The sequence below is a fragment of the Oreochromis niloticus genome, linkage group LG15 (assembly GCF_001858045.2).
Source record: "Oreochromis niloticus isolate F11D_XX linkage group LG15, O_niloticus_UMD_NMBU, whole genome shotgun sequence".
Classification (NCBI taxonomy): Eukaryota; Metazoa; Chordata; class Actinopteri; order Cichliformes; family Cichlidae; genus Oreochromis; species Oreochromis niloticus.
The window spans coordinates 12,303,107-12,317,882 of NC_031980.2; the positions used below are offsets into that span (position 1 = coordinate 12,303,107).

The 14,776-nt window shown below is 38.6% G+C and overlaps 1 protein-coding gene across 4 annotated transcripts in view; it reads left to right on the forward strand.

The window, feature by feature from the left end:
* The window catches only part of fndc1 (fibronectin type III domain containing 1), a 44,174-nt gene that overhangs the window by 25,638 nt on the left and 3,760 nt on the right, over positions 1-14,776 (forward strand). For 3 of the 4 annotated variants that reach the window (XM_005454612.4, XM_005454613.4, XM_005454611.4), the window contains exons 13-19: positions 1,127-1,238; positions 2,170-2,532; positions 3,239-3,313; positions 4,275-4,442; positions 8,196-8,432; positions 11,352-11,460; positions 14,512-14,591. In XM_005454612.4, coding sequence (XP_005454669.1) covers positions 1,127-1,238; positions 2,170-2,532; positions 3,239-3,313; positions 4,275-4,442; positions 8,196-8,432; positions 11,352-11,460; positions 14,512-14,591 — 1,144 coding nt within the window. The remainder of the gene's footprint in view (positions 1-1,126; positions 1,239-2,169; positions 2,533-3,238; positions 3,314-4,274; positions 4,443-8,195; positions 8,433-11,351; positions 11,461-14,511; positions 14,592-14,776) is intronic. The other variant, XM_019346300.2, reaches the window with a different exon arrangement.

Genomic DNA, 14,776 nt, shown 5'->3' on the forward strand with positions numbered 1-14,776 from the left:
AGTCATGAGGAATGCGCTCTGCAACATCTGGACATAGTCAGCAGCCGTTTGACTCCCCTGCACCTCCTGAAGCTCTGTTGTTCCACTGAAGGAAAAAGCACCCCAGACCGTTATGGCACCCCCTCCACTGTGGCGTGTAGAAAACATCTCAGGTGGGATCTGCTTGTTGTGCCAATAATGTTGGAAACCAACAGGACCATCAAGGTTACATTTTTTCTCATCAGAGGTTAAAACTTTCTTTGACCTTGCAAAGTCCAAATGATCAGTTCTGTGGCGTTCAAGGAGACAAGGCCTTTGAAGACGTCCCACCTCAGCAGTGATGACGTGCTCCGAGAGACCCTACCTGACAGAAAATGACAATGAATCCACATTTTTGCACAGATTTGGCCTTTTAAAGGCATGTGGTACTAAATGTTTGATCAGCTGTAAAACAGCCTGTTTCAGTTTTAGTTTATTGTTTTCAATAAATTGCATGCTTAAAAAAATGTTTTGTCTCACTCCCATTTCTTCTTTTTGCATCTTGAAGCTCTACTTGGAACTTTATTAAGATCCAACCATGCAAAATATGATTTTTTGCCATTTTTCTTTTGATTGCGACTGTATCTTTGTTAAAAATAAACAAATAAAGCTATGGCCACTGAAATATTAACTTAGAATAAAAACTGGAAACAGAGTGGTGGTTAGACTCGAGGAGTTCACCCACCCATTTACGCAAAATGTTCTGGGACTGAACAATGAAAGTACGATATGTTTGTTGTTCAGAAGTGAGATGAGATGAACATCATGTTCATGAGATGTAACATAAGCTGCGCCTGTGGTTAGAATTTGTCACCTTTGTACTTTGTACTTTGGCTGATATTAGTTTTACTCTCAGAAAAAAAGTAACAGAGCTAATTGTTCAAAGAGCTGTCTTTCAAAGTAACAAATGTAGAAAGTTATTCACCTCTTTAAAAAGTCTTCAAAATTCCACAAATCAGATGTTCCCGCTTAAACTGTTTACTGTATGTCTATGTTTATGAGAACCCGTTTTGAACAGGACTATGACTTTCCTAAGCATCACAGTCAGGATGAGGCGTAGTTCTCACATGAGGCTCCATCAACTTTACAAACATGTTTCTCTCTTTAGGTGGTAGATTTGGAGCAGGGGATACTTATGAACGGGGATGGAAGAGTTCTCCAGGACTCCCAGGGCAAACCCAAAAGAGTGGTCCTCGGAGAGGATGGACGCACTATTTTTGGTGAAACACTTCAGCCATTTTTATCTTAACATCTACAGCTTGGATAATGTATTTAAAAAGTGCAGTGAGTCCATTATTGGCTAGATACAGACACAGCTTTTGTATGTTTGCCTCTGTACACTGCCACAGTGAATTTTAAATCAAACAATCAAGATGTGATTGCATTACAGTCTTCCAGGTTTAATCCTTTGGGCTTTATAAATATTTTGCAATAATTGTTTAGGAATTATAGCCAGTTTTATACACAGTCCCCTATTTTATCAGCCCAACTGACTGACAAGGAGTTTCATGGCCAGGTGAGGCCTGTTCCCTTGATACAGTATCACATGACAAATGAAGCAGACATAATGTCTGAAGTTCATCCAAAGTTGATTTTGTATTTTAGAGTTTTTCTCTGTAATTTTAAAAATAAAGCCACAAGAGACAACAGTATAAGCAATCGAGTATAGGGTTATAGGAGTATCCAAATAAAGAAGAGTACTTAGTGGATCGTAAATTATTTGGCATCTAAGTATGTCAAAAACACTTTTAAGGATGCAGGCATACCAATGTTGCGGTCTACAGTCAGAGATGCATCTGCCAGATTATTATTTATTTATTTATTGGTATTATTATTACAGAGGCAGAACTACAAGAACTGTATTGTTGTGGACTTGACTGCTTAATTAAGTATCAGCTGAAAGTGCTTTAGAAACTTTGCCCATTGTCAGCTGTCTGGATGCATGTTAAAAACAAAACAGCTGCAGAAAAGCATTCTTTCACATTTGCCATTTTTTAATATTTCACAGTTATCACAAGATTAATCTTTTTTTGCATTACAAAAGAAACTGTAGTATTTCGCACCTTTATGCGTTTTAGTGCAAATCTGGTTTGTATTGAAGACACAGGCATTAATATTCAGCTTCATTTCTACCCAATCACACATCACCAGATCACATGGGTAGTCCTTTGGTAAGCCAGGACGGTATTGCGCTGTTTGGCCATGGGAGAGATAGTCAACCTGTGATCAATCCAAAAGACAAGGTCCTCATGGTTGGAGGGAAACGTGTACTTGGATTGGATCGGCCTCGCCCCAGGACCTCCACCACCACCACCACCGCTACTACTACCACCACCACTACTACCACCATGGCTCCTACTACCACACCTGAACCCACCACCATTGACTGGACCACAGAGGAGTTTACCACTGGATTTCCATACCCAACCTGTCCACCTGGGACCTTTTCCAAAACAGATGAATATGGTTATCCGGTTCTGGACTCAGATGGAATTTTGGACTGCTATCCAGAAGGTAGGGTTTTAAATGAAAATTCATATGCTGCAGACGTTGTCATAAAATGCTCATCAAAACAGAAATATGTACAGCAGGAATAGAATAATATACTCCAGTACACCTACGTACACTATTGTTTACTTAATAGCTTTTCCACAGAGCTGAAGTCAAGTTCAGAGCCAGAATGTCCACATAAAAAACTATGACTTCACTAAATCTCTCAGTTGTATTAGTCATATCCATCTAGCCCAGGGCCAACAGTGCTTCCCGTTTGCAGCCACAGATCCCAATAACCCTTTAAATGTGTATATAAATGTGTGATCCGGTCAGTTTGTGTGTCTGGATGTATATGTGCATGTGAGTGTCTATGTGAGACCACAGAAACCACATGGACGTCTGGAGTCCTGCTGGTTTAAACACACTATGAAACCGTCAGTTGTGCATTGCATTAATGTTATTACACAAACAAAATCAAAGAAACAGACTTAGACAAATGCATAAACACAAAAAAGTAAATTATATAGATGCATACAGAGTAATTTGAAAATATTCAAGCTATACCAGCAACACTATACTAGACGATCAAATTTGCAAATACAATGTTACAGCTATGATAATAATAATACATATTTGTGTTACACTATAACCTAAAATAAAATGCGCTTCGAAATGTGTCTGCAGTCATGTGATACTGATGCTATAGCTTGTTCTACTTTTCTGACAGAGGACTCCTCAGGAATGGAAATGGACTTCATGCTTACAATGACCAGGGTGCCTGATGCTTTAGTTCTTAAGAAAGGTATTGGCTGAGTTTGGCTTCGGACCTTCATACCGCCACTGGGCTGGGACCAACTAAACTGCACTGTATGCTCACTGTTTGTTGTCTATTACGCTGCACTGTTTGTTTGTTGTCTGTTTATTTGTCAGTGCATCTGTTTGCAGGCTATTCCCATCTCTTCCTTTTTCCTTGCTGTGTCCTTTGTTTCTCATTTTGTTTGTTTTGGTCACGGTTCATTGCTTGGATTTAGGATATTTTCCATTACGCGCTGTATGTAATCACTTTTCTTCCTGGATACACACTGCATGAAAACTGACTTTCTGAAGAGAATGCAATGCACTTGCATTGCATTAAATGTTTTAACATTCTTTTGTAATGTAATAGCTGAACTCAAGCTCGAGCTGCAGAGGTTGGTTGCTGTTAGCAGTTGCACTTTCTTATTTTATTACAGTAAATTTGAGATCTAAAGGAATCAGTTGCATGTCACATTTGCTTTCATTCTTAGGTTTGCTACAAAGGTCACAGTAAGTGTTGCAGTATTTTCTTAGCATTTCCCTGCCATGCCTCATAGCTGGTTGCATGTGTGTGGACCATGATGTAATGCTAAGGTCCACCGGTGCAGCGCAGGAAAAAAATTAAGTGATGAAAGAGGAAGAAGCCCTCTGAATCCCGCCACATTGGTTTGCTTTGGAGACTTTTGAAACAGTTGTTGTCTTCAAGTCTCTCTCCCCCAAACCCCCCACCACCACCCCCCATCCCCCTCCTCTACTTTCCACATGGAAAATATGGGTAGCAAAAGTACAGCTTTGGGTGTTGGGTCACACATCTGCCCTCAATTAATTAAATCTGACATTCTCATTACACAGATCATGGCAGCTCTTACAAAGGATTAATGAAACACAGCAGCAGATTATTAAACTAGGATGTAAATAGCGTAAATCTATTTGGATCAAAACCTCACTGACACATGTGCTGTTGCTAGATGAGTTTGTTGTCCAGACCACCCCGCCACCAACCACCACCACCGCCACTACCACCACCACCACCACCACCACCACCACCAAGATCACGACGCCAGAGGTGCACATCAGACCCATGAACAAAGGCCCTTCAAACGAGTTTGACCTGAGTGGGAAGAAGAGGTTCACAGGTACTTCAAGTCTTTATTGTATTTCTTCTTGCAAATCCATGCTTGTACATACTCTTGCCTTAATGCAATCTATGCAGTTTCACAACATGCCACTTTTCAATGGCAAGTATTACTACAATGTAAAAAGAAAAAAGTGAGTGATGTGACTGCTTTTATAAGGAAGGATCACACAGTGTGATGAGACTGAAACTGGACACTTTGTAGTATCATTCAGGTCATGTTGTTCAGGTCATTGTTGCAATTTGCAGAGCCACAGCTATAACAGTTCTTATCATCAAAAGAAAAAAAAGCTCCACAGACCTGCTCATTACTAAAGAACAGAGAAAAAGTAGATAATTAGATAACATAAGGAGGCATTTGGAAGCCAGATATACTTTATTTCTATTTTAAAGCCAGGTGTTTGCTTTAGGAGTTAGCATAGACTCAAAACAGTGCTATAATGAGACTGAATATTTGACTGATATTTGTCCAGAAACATGAGATGTTTAAGTAAGTAATGGTTTGTCAGCATCATGTTTACAGCTGTTTTCTGGTGCTCCAAGTGGCCACAGAAAATTATATTGTTTGTTTATCACAACCTTTTTGTGGAATTAGCCCTGAGCTTCTCAGATTTCAGGTTCCCATTGTGCATCCTTTGCACGAACGTACACTATATAGGCAAAAGTATTGTCTTAATCTTTGAATTTGTGTGTTTTCAGACCTGTTACAACAGATGTGTAAAGCACAGGGTCATGCAGTCTCCCTTTACAAACATTTGTGAAAAAATCGGTTGTTCTAACAAACTCAAAGCAAGTGATGTGCTGTAATAGGATGCCACTAGAGGCTCCTATAGGTGGCAGTACTTTTGTCCAATAGTATAAATCTACATATAACAGTATTTTTTTATGTACTGAACTAGAGTTTGTAGCCAAAAGCTTTACGGTTTCCATTTTTAGTGACCATTCTGCTGGATCAGTCTCAGAATCATTAGTAAACATCTGTTCAGTCTACATTACACCTTAGGAGCAAAACAGGATGTATCCACTTACTAGACTAAAATATAGACATAATATATTAGTTCAAAGACTTAAATTACTTTAGCTTCTCCCATATTTTAGTTTAATATTACAGATTTCTATATGCATGATATACCCTTTAGATATACAAGCATTTACACGGCACTCTCTTTTTCTCTCACTTCCTCCAATTAGCTGTGAGTATATCTTTATTTGGGTTACTGTGAGTTTAGTCAAGAGACAGCTCAATTTCTTTCTTTGTGAGTATATTCATATGGATGGAGGTCTTACCCTGCTGTAAATAATAACCGGAGCTCTGTTTTATTTTGTAGAGGAGTAATACATTTTGGACCTTGATTTTGGTTTTCGTATCAATAGCTCATAAATGCATGACCTTCTCAGGTTGCACGTTGACAACGTGCCACAAAAAGAAAATATACAACCACACCTTAATTGGATCATAATAACTACGTTCACAAAGGACATTTTATTCAGGGTCTTTAGACTTCATCCTTAACTATGGCCCCCTACTGTCTTTTAACTGTTCTTGTGTGCTTTCTTTGGCCTCTCATACCCCGTCACCTCATATGGTTTCACAAACAGACTGAAATGTTCTCTCAACAGAAATAAAAGCAACATCTATGTTACTATTCCAAACACTACGTAATGTTAAAGGTCCTTTTAATAGGTGCCTTTTTGTAATAGCATGTAGACTCTAGCCACAGGCTTTAAAAATAAATTACAGCATTTCAAGAACATGATCAATAACTTCTTTTAACTGTGGATGTTTTCATGGTGAACATACGGAGAGTTTGAAAACAGACTGTTCTGTAATTAGTGCAAGACAGACTTCATAAAGTGAGAGCTATTAAGTAGGATGACTAATGATAGTCAAAATTATTGCAATATTCAAACTACAAAAGCACCAGTTCCTTCGTGTCAGTAAGGTCCCTGCTTCCCTGTGGACTCCAGATACGCCTAAGCATCTGCAGAGCAACAGAAGATGTTGTACAAGAGTTTGTAAAGACTGAGTTTGTAGTTTTCCTCATGGAGCGTCTATTGACTTTGTGGAAAAAATACTGGGAGTGCACCTTTAAAGTAGAGTTGTGGTAGTCATTGTGGCCAATGAGAGTCAAGATTTACCTATTCTGCATGTGAATAAGCTCAGAGCACCATGAGCTTCTATATAAGACATGAATAAAAGCTTTACTTGAACTTACTGGCAGATTTAATGCAACATGTCATTATCATTTAGAATGAGCTTTGTAAGAAGCATTGTGAAGGGAGAGATTTATTGCTGTGTTTTTATCAGTCCTGTCATAAATATCAGTGACATGTTGCGCCAGAAGCCACAGCGAAACGATAGCCCAGCTTCTCTCTCGGTACACGACGACTGTCCTGCGACTACACACCTCACATAGCCATCTGAAAGCTATTACTTTCCCAAGTCCAAAATGGAAATCATAAAAGTTAAGGCTGCTGACATCAGCAGAGAAGGAAGAGTCTTTTGGCTCAATGTGGAGACTTCCTCTTTCCTATTTATTAGTTTAATATATCTTAGGTCCTCTTTAGCAGCCTGCCAGTCTACTGATATGCGTTTCATCAACCATCCAACATTGACTTCCCCTTCCTGTCCTTGCCCATGCTTGGTTTGTTTTGTATTAATCTGGCAAAAGCAGTCATGGGACAAAAAGTATTAACTAATAATTTTCAGCAGTTGCGTGAATATGCTTTGGACTTACTTCCAGATGGATGGAATTTGCTGCATTGGGCAAGAAAATGAGCATCAGGATATTTGGACTATTAGAATGCAAATTTATGCCTTACTAGACTAATATTACAGCTGACATTATGTGAACTTTCCTCATACTGTTTCCCAGTGACTTTTGATGCACATCAGACGTACATACGCCAGTTTTTGCCTGTGTGTGTGCTTTTGGATTTGTTTGGGGGTTTTTTTGTTTTTTTAACAAGCAGAAGAAGAATGAGTGTGTCTGTAGGGAAGTGCTTTAAGCAATGAAAAGTGAACACATGAGGAAAGTAAAACATTTGGATCATCCACAAGCGCGGGCCTCCACAGATCCTAGACATGTGGACACAGCCTTACAAGCACCCTATAGGCACATAAATCTGCTCACTGCGGTGGCAGATGATGTATTTCAGTGTATGAATGCAGAGAACAAAAGCCATACGACCACATAGCGAAGCCTTTACCAGCCGAAACCCACGCAGTTTAACTGTCTGAGGGTTGATGAGTTGATACTGACATGTGCTAGACTTTCGGCATTCAAAGAGGGCCAGTCATCTGGGGAGGTGGGAGCGAGGCCAGACTTCAGTGGTTCCCTCCAAATCCCAGTCTTACTAGGAATTTTGTGATACTTGAAGTATTCACAGCTGTAGGTTCAGCTCTCATGTCCAGAATCACTGAAAACAAGTAAAATTTTAAATGGAAAGGACAGGGAAGGGACAGTCAGATGAGCATGTGGCTAGAATCTGACTTCCTCATTACAACTGACCCAGAAAAGAGAATTATAGTTTTTACCACATTTGCAGAGGGAAAATAATAAATAAAAATTGGGTAACCAGAAAAAGTACTAGAATCTTGTCATGTCTTTTATTGTGTGCATTTACAATAAATATTTAAAAAATTACCAACATTATATATTTTTTTCTAAATTTCCTGTATTAAGAAGATATCTTACTCAAATTTATGTTATTAAAATAAGTAACCTAATCCTACATTTACTCTTTCCATCAGCTCCATACGTAAACTACATCCAGAAGGACCCAGGAGCACCTTGCTCTTTAACAGAGGCTCTGGAGTACCTTCAGGTTGACATCCTGGAAAACTTAATGAAAAATGACAGCCTGGCAGCCAATCACAACCAACCTCCCAAAAACAAGCCTCATAACTTCACTGTGGTCGCCATGGAAGGCTGCCACTCCTTTATCATCCTGGACTGGGCCCGCCCTCTCAAGGATGATATGGTGTCAGGTAAGAAATGTTGTTAATCAGAATGTTCTGTTATTTTACAGTGGCTGTGCATCTGTAGTTTTGTTTTCTTGTCTTTTATACATATTTTATCAGAGACATTTCCATGTTTTTTTAATTAAATGGGGTGGAGCAGAGGGGACCATGGGAAAACAGAAATAATTCCCAAACCTAACTATGAGATATTTGTTTGAAAATTCAGCAAGTTCTAAAATTTTTATTGTGAACAAATCTCTCAACATACTACTAACGAACTAACAAAATGCAGTGTCGCAAATATGTTTAAATGTATTGAATGACAAAAGTAAAGACCAGTGTCTGTGTTTTAAATTCACCTTTGCACTGCATGTGATTACATTATTGAGCATTATTATAAAATGTTACTAAAGAAATGAAATGAAACTAAAGCTCTGAAAACAGGAAAGTTGTAGCTGATTTAAATTTGGCCGATGTTACCTTAAAGGTCGTACCGTCTCAATAGCTTTCAGTGCAGTTGTAACATTTTCCAGCAGATCGTTCAATGTGTGCAGAAATCACACATAAGCTCTTGACTTTAAAACTGACCTCAGTTTTGTGCGCAAGATCATCGCCCGTGATGACCAAGTACTTTTAAGCAGTTGAAAAGTCAGCTGAAGAGACGGACCAGGAGCTTGCTGTTGATTTTATTTGACAGTTTGTCCCCCAAAGTGAGAATTTTAGTGAGGACTTCTACTGTTCAGTATTGAGGCATCTGATGGGAGAACTTTCAACAACAACAATCGGAGCTGTGGTGCACTCCAGAGTTTGATTGTGTGGCAGATTTGAGCACACTGTAAATACAGCTGTTTTTTGGCAACAAAAACTACTCGGACCACTAATCAGATCAATCAAATCAGTCAAATTCCAGCAAAGTATTGCTGTGTTTACATTTTTCTGTGACATCCACACCTGTTTAATACATAGTCTGTTTCATCATATTCTCATCTGTTGTGGTTCACCAGATACCTTGAACATGTTATCAGTCTCCCTCCGGACTCACATTTTAGAACTCAGTCCAGCAGCTTATTGGGAATAAATCGTGAAAACGCAGACGGCATAGAACACTTGGAATAGTGTTCCTCAACTCCCACCGCTTCTCAGAGAAAACCAGAATTCATCTGACCTTGAAATTGACACATGGAAAAAGGAAAAAGAGAGGAGAGTGGAGATAACGGCCTTCTGTATGGGCTATCAGAGGTAGCAATCTGGCCAGCAAGAGAAGCAGTATGTTTTCTTTGGCAGGCAACCACAGACTCATGGTCATGCAGTGCACAGGTTCATCATCTGATGTGTATAACAGATAGGTCTGCGCTGTCACTGGTCTTTTCTTTCCTTGGATTCTTACCCACTGTTCTTGGTTACTTAAATTTTGTTAGACTTTTGTGCCTTATCTGTCTGTGCTTTTTTGGCATCAGTGATTACTATTTCTCCCATTTAAACTGTCCTAAATAATAACTTCAGATATCTACTTTTTCTTGCCCACAAATCTTATCATAGAAATGAAAAAAAGGAAGATTTGATCGCACTAAGAAGGATTTTCTGTGTGCACAAAATCTGATGTAGTTTCTTCTTTAGTATTTTGCATTTGTTGACCTCCATTGTTGTCACAATTTCCTGTCTTTCCTTTCCTTTCCTTTCCTTTCCTTTCCTTTCCTTTCCTTTCCTAATGGACTAGACTACTGTAAGCACATATCCAGTATATTACTCTAGATATACAATATAGATTAACTGGCATATATATGCAGGATTAGTTCACACATCCAGATCTAATCACAAAGGGCTGTTTTAGTAATTAGGGGTTGTTTGCACAACCATGCATTACGACTTGCGGGTCATGGCTTTTTGAATAACTATTGCATGGAAACAGCTGTTAGCATCTGGTTTTGTGAGTTTTCACCTGTACCCAACTTCTGGTTCCATTTACTCTGATGCATTGAGGGCATTTTCTTTGAAGGCTTTAGACAAAACATACACTTTATTCACTGAATACTTTAATTGTTGCTTTTGGCTTAAAGAACTAACTTCAAGAGACACAATTTATACCCATAGTAGGGGAAATTGCCCTCTATAGAGTACACAGACAGACAGCAAAAGCAGGGATACTACTCTATCAAACCTCGATTTAACTATGCAAAAGGAATGAGGAATGAAAACTCAACAGAAGAAAAACAAAGTAGCTAGTATTTCCCTTCTCATCTGTCAGCAGCCAGCTGTGTTGGTCCAGCGCCAGTAAAAACAGAAAGTCCTGCTCAAAAGTCCAATAGAAACAGTCGGTAGTTTGACGTGCAGCTGAGCTGGTCTCCATAGTTTTAAAGTGAGTGATCGAGGGCTGTGTGACCTCAGGTATTCACCGGATTCTGAGGATTTGTCCGTGTGCCTGAGAAGAAGAAGAAAGCAGACAGAGAGGAAGGCAGGCTGGAAGACAGTCAGTATGAGCAACAGAAAATGCCAGAACTGCAGATTTTCTTTATAGTGTTCGAGACCACCTACTCCCACAAAGGAACAGTTTGACATGAACTGTAAATATGAGGCTGCCACCAGCCACTAGGAGGCTTAACCTCATCACCGCAAGGTTGGCTGGGCTGCCAGTGGAGCCTTGAGGAACTTATTGCACGCTGCCAAGAAATTCTGGTATATGGCCCTTATTTTTACACCTTAGTTTTGAACTGTGTCAGGTTGGCTCTTTCCATATGTTTCAGTCTTTGTGCTGTGCTATGGTAACCAACTTCTGGTGGCCAAAAAAAGAAAACAAAAAGGAAATAGGTCTATTTCTCAAAATATCAAACGTTTCCTGTTATGCTGACCCTCAAATTGAAATAAACATAAAAAATCTACATCTGCTTTAGAGATTTTCATTTTAATGACTAAGGAGACCTGCAATTAATTTTGTGTTATTCTCTGCAGGCTACATGGTCCAGAGTGCCTCATATGATGACATCCTCAACAATAGGTGGTCCTCTAAAGCCGCCACTGGGACACACCTGGCTGTGGAAAATCTCAAGCCCAACTCTAGGTAACATCAACATACAAAATCATCTCCCATGTGGGAGTCATAAAAACAAAAGAAGCTTATTTTACAAACAAAGGCTTGCTTAGCTGCATGAATCTTTTACCCTGACCTCTGCGTGACCAAATATGCACGTTGCCTGTGTGTTGCTGTGTGATTGTATGTATGCATGTAGATGTTTTTGTTTTGTTTTGTTTGGAACGTGGCTGACTGTGATCAAATTAGTTTTATATTATCCAAAGCATGTAAATTTGATGCTGTAGTGGCAGGAAAAGTCCTTAAAGTGGAAAACCAGCAGTTTGGTTAAGAAACAGATATGAATCTTATGTGACGTGCAGTAAAACTCAGATGAGACCCCAGAAAATTCAGCGGAACATAAATACAGCACATATTATCTGACACTTGCACAGAGATACAGCCATCTCGGTCTGTTTCAGTTATTAGAGCATGTTTCCACAGCCATGTGTTACGAGACATGGGTCATGGCTGTCAAAATAAATGCATGGAAACATGAACCCAAGACGGAAAGAGTCTTGGTTTCCTTTGTTGTTCACCTGTGTTTTTAGGGGTTTCTGCTAAAAGAATTTACGATACTCTAAATGGTGCAGTAACTTATACCTAGTTGCAGTAATTTAAAAATAGGTTCATTTTTTCGAAATCGATACACAATGTTTATGTGTTATTTAGTTATTTAGTTAGTTGATGAATTTAGGGCATCCAGATAATCTTCAGCAGTTCTCAATAAATGCAGTGATTAAGTACTGGCAAGTGCAAGTAGACACAAAAGTGAAACTACTTTATATCCTTTAGCAAAAACAACATGTGTGAACCATGCGTAGTTCAAATGAATGCCATTAATGGACACTAAAAGCTTTTATATAGTATATTGCACAGTCTAAAGCAAGAGTCTTTTTAGGTTTTGTGGACTGTCAAAAAAACAGATGAACACAAAAAGCTTTCCAAAAGTATGCATTCCCGCCAACCAGTTTATATCCAGGATCACGGAATGGTTTATGGGATAGTGTTGGCATTTCCCATGCTGGAGGCTCCTTCATGGTTTCCAGAACTACAGAGCAAATTTGTATTGCATTGACTAACAGGATAACTGCATATATGTGAAATTTATCTTTCTTTTTTTTTTTGCATCCACAAGTTTCCCTCTTTCTATCAGTGAGTCATGTGGTGGGTAATACTTTATAAGAACTACACAAGCATTAATAAGTTATTAGTAAAGACCTCAGGTGGGTTATGCATGAATGTTACAATAAATATTTCTATGTTGCGTATCGCTTTGTGCTCTTCCTGTTGTGTCATTTATAACAGCTTTGTAAGGCATAAATAGGCTCACTTTAGAAAAACTAGTAACTCCTTTAATAGACCATCAATTACAATATTAGATAAGTATTTATAAAACCTCAATTAACATTCTCACAAATAGCTGATATCTTAATCATTACATGTATAAATGTATTTCTATGTACTCTGTTAATTACTAAGACTTTTTAAATGATTCCATAAACCATTACAGCTCCTAAAAAGCTATTTTTTACTTGATGTATTACTTAAAAGTGGTGAATCCATCATTTGTAAAGTATAAAATGCTGACATTAGTCACTTTATATGAGCTTATTTAGCAAGAACCTTTTATGTCTGTGTTTATAAATGACATATTACAGAGAAGTAATGCTTTATAAATGATGACTTGAGTATTTCCTAATACCTTACTAACCCTTACATACATAAAATATATATTCTACTTCCATTTTATTTAAGGTTTTTTTAAATGTAAAACTAGCTTTCATCAAACAAAAGTCTGGCAGTTTTCACTCTAAATAGCTAATTAATACCTGAACTTGAAAAATGGAAATCTGCAACCATTTAACAACATGTAGTAATTCATTTAAAGCCTTTTTATGCATAGAAATTGACAATTTTCTGTTTTCCTACTTCTGGTTTTCTAAGCATCTATTTCTCCTGCTGTATGTAAGAGAAGCCTAAAGAACACAAATCGGTTGTGAATTTCTTACATATGTGAGTATTTTTGAAAGAGTTTAAAATTGGCTTTTGTGGGTTCATCTTGTGGTTCAGCCATCATTTATTACGAAAAGCATATTATGAGGCCAGGCCAGATTTGGCTTGAAAAGGTACAACATGTGCAGTTGCCACATAGAATTTCTTTTTGAATGAAGATCTCTGCATTGAAAGTTTCAAATAGCAAGCAACTTTGGTCCTTGATACTGTATTTATTTTCACAATGTCCTTTTTTTCCTACCCACTCAGATTTCTTCTCGTCTTTTTTCTTCCATGACGTCATCTCTCTGTAGCTGCATTGCTTTCTCTCCCTCTCCCGTGACATAATTTGGTGAGCGTCTTCATATGGCCGTGGTGATTGGATCCAGGCTTCATGGCTGTATTGTAGACTTGAAATTGACAGACGATGAGCTTACTGTGTGTGACCTTGCACAGTATACGAAAGCTCATGCGCACACATCATGCACAGTGGAAAAATTTGCAGTCTCTCAGTGTTGTCACTGCTGGGTTTTTTCGAATGTGACAGGACTTTATAATTCCTCAACCACCTGGAGATGAAATGAGATCACTGTTTGGCTTTGTTTTGCACTCTGGCAAGAAAGCTCGTGACATCTAGTAACGCTTTCGGGTGACAAATTTCTCTTTTGATTAAAGTCTCTCTCGCTTTCTTTACTTTTCCACATCCTTCCTTTTTGTTGTCATTCATTCTTCTACTTTCCTCTCAGCTGTTAACCTTTGCTTTTATAGATGTGTCTTTTTCCTCTCCACCATCCCTTTTGCCTCTCCTCAGTCCTGCTCTCCTTTTCCCTTGAACGTGAGCCAGAGAGCCATTTTATTGTGCTGCGCTCACTTTGGATTCATACAAGCATAAATCGGGCTACTCTTAAATCTTAAAGAATGTCAAGTCATCTGCTGCGCTCATTATCATTTTCCTGTTTTTAACCAGTAACAACAAAACTGGTGGAGTGGCACGTTAAATGCTAAAACTTTCATTAAAGCCATACTTTGTGCTCTGTGTTCATTCAGGTACTACTTCAGGGTGCAAGCGAAGAATGTGTTTGGTGTGGGACCATTCAGCGAAACGCTCTCCTATGTTACTGAATCAGGTTGTATTCTGTCATCACCTGCAACTGTAAACTTTGAGATACCCTAACGATTAAAGTTCAGGCTGACTCTACATTTTCGTTCCTTACTGTACAAAAATAGAAGAAAAAATGTCACAGTTACATTCAGCACACAATATTCACACAGAGAGTCGCCCTTGAAGAGAAGCCGACTTGCACATGTACAC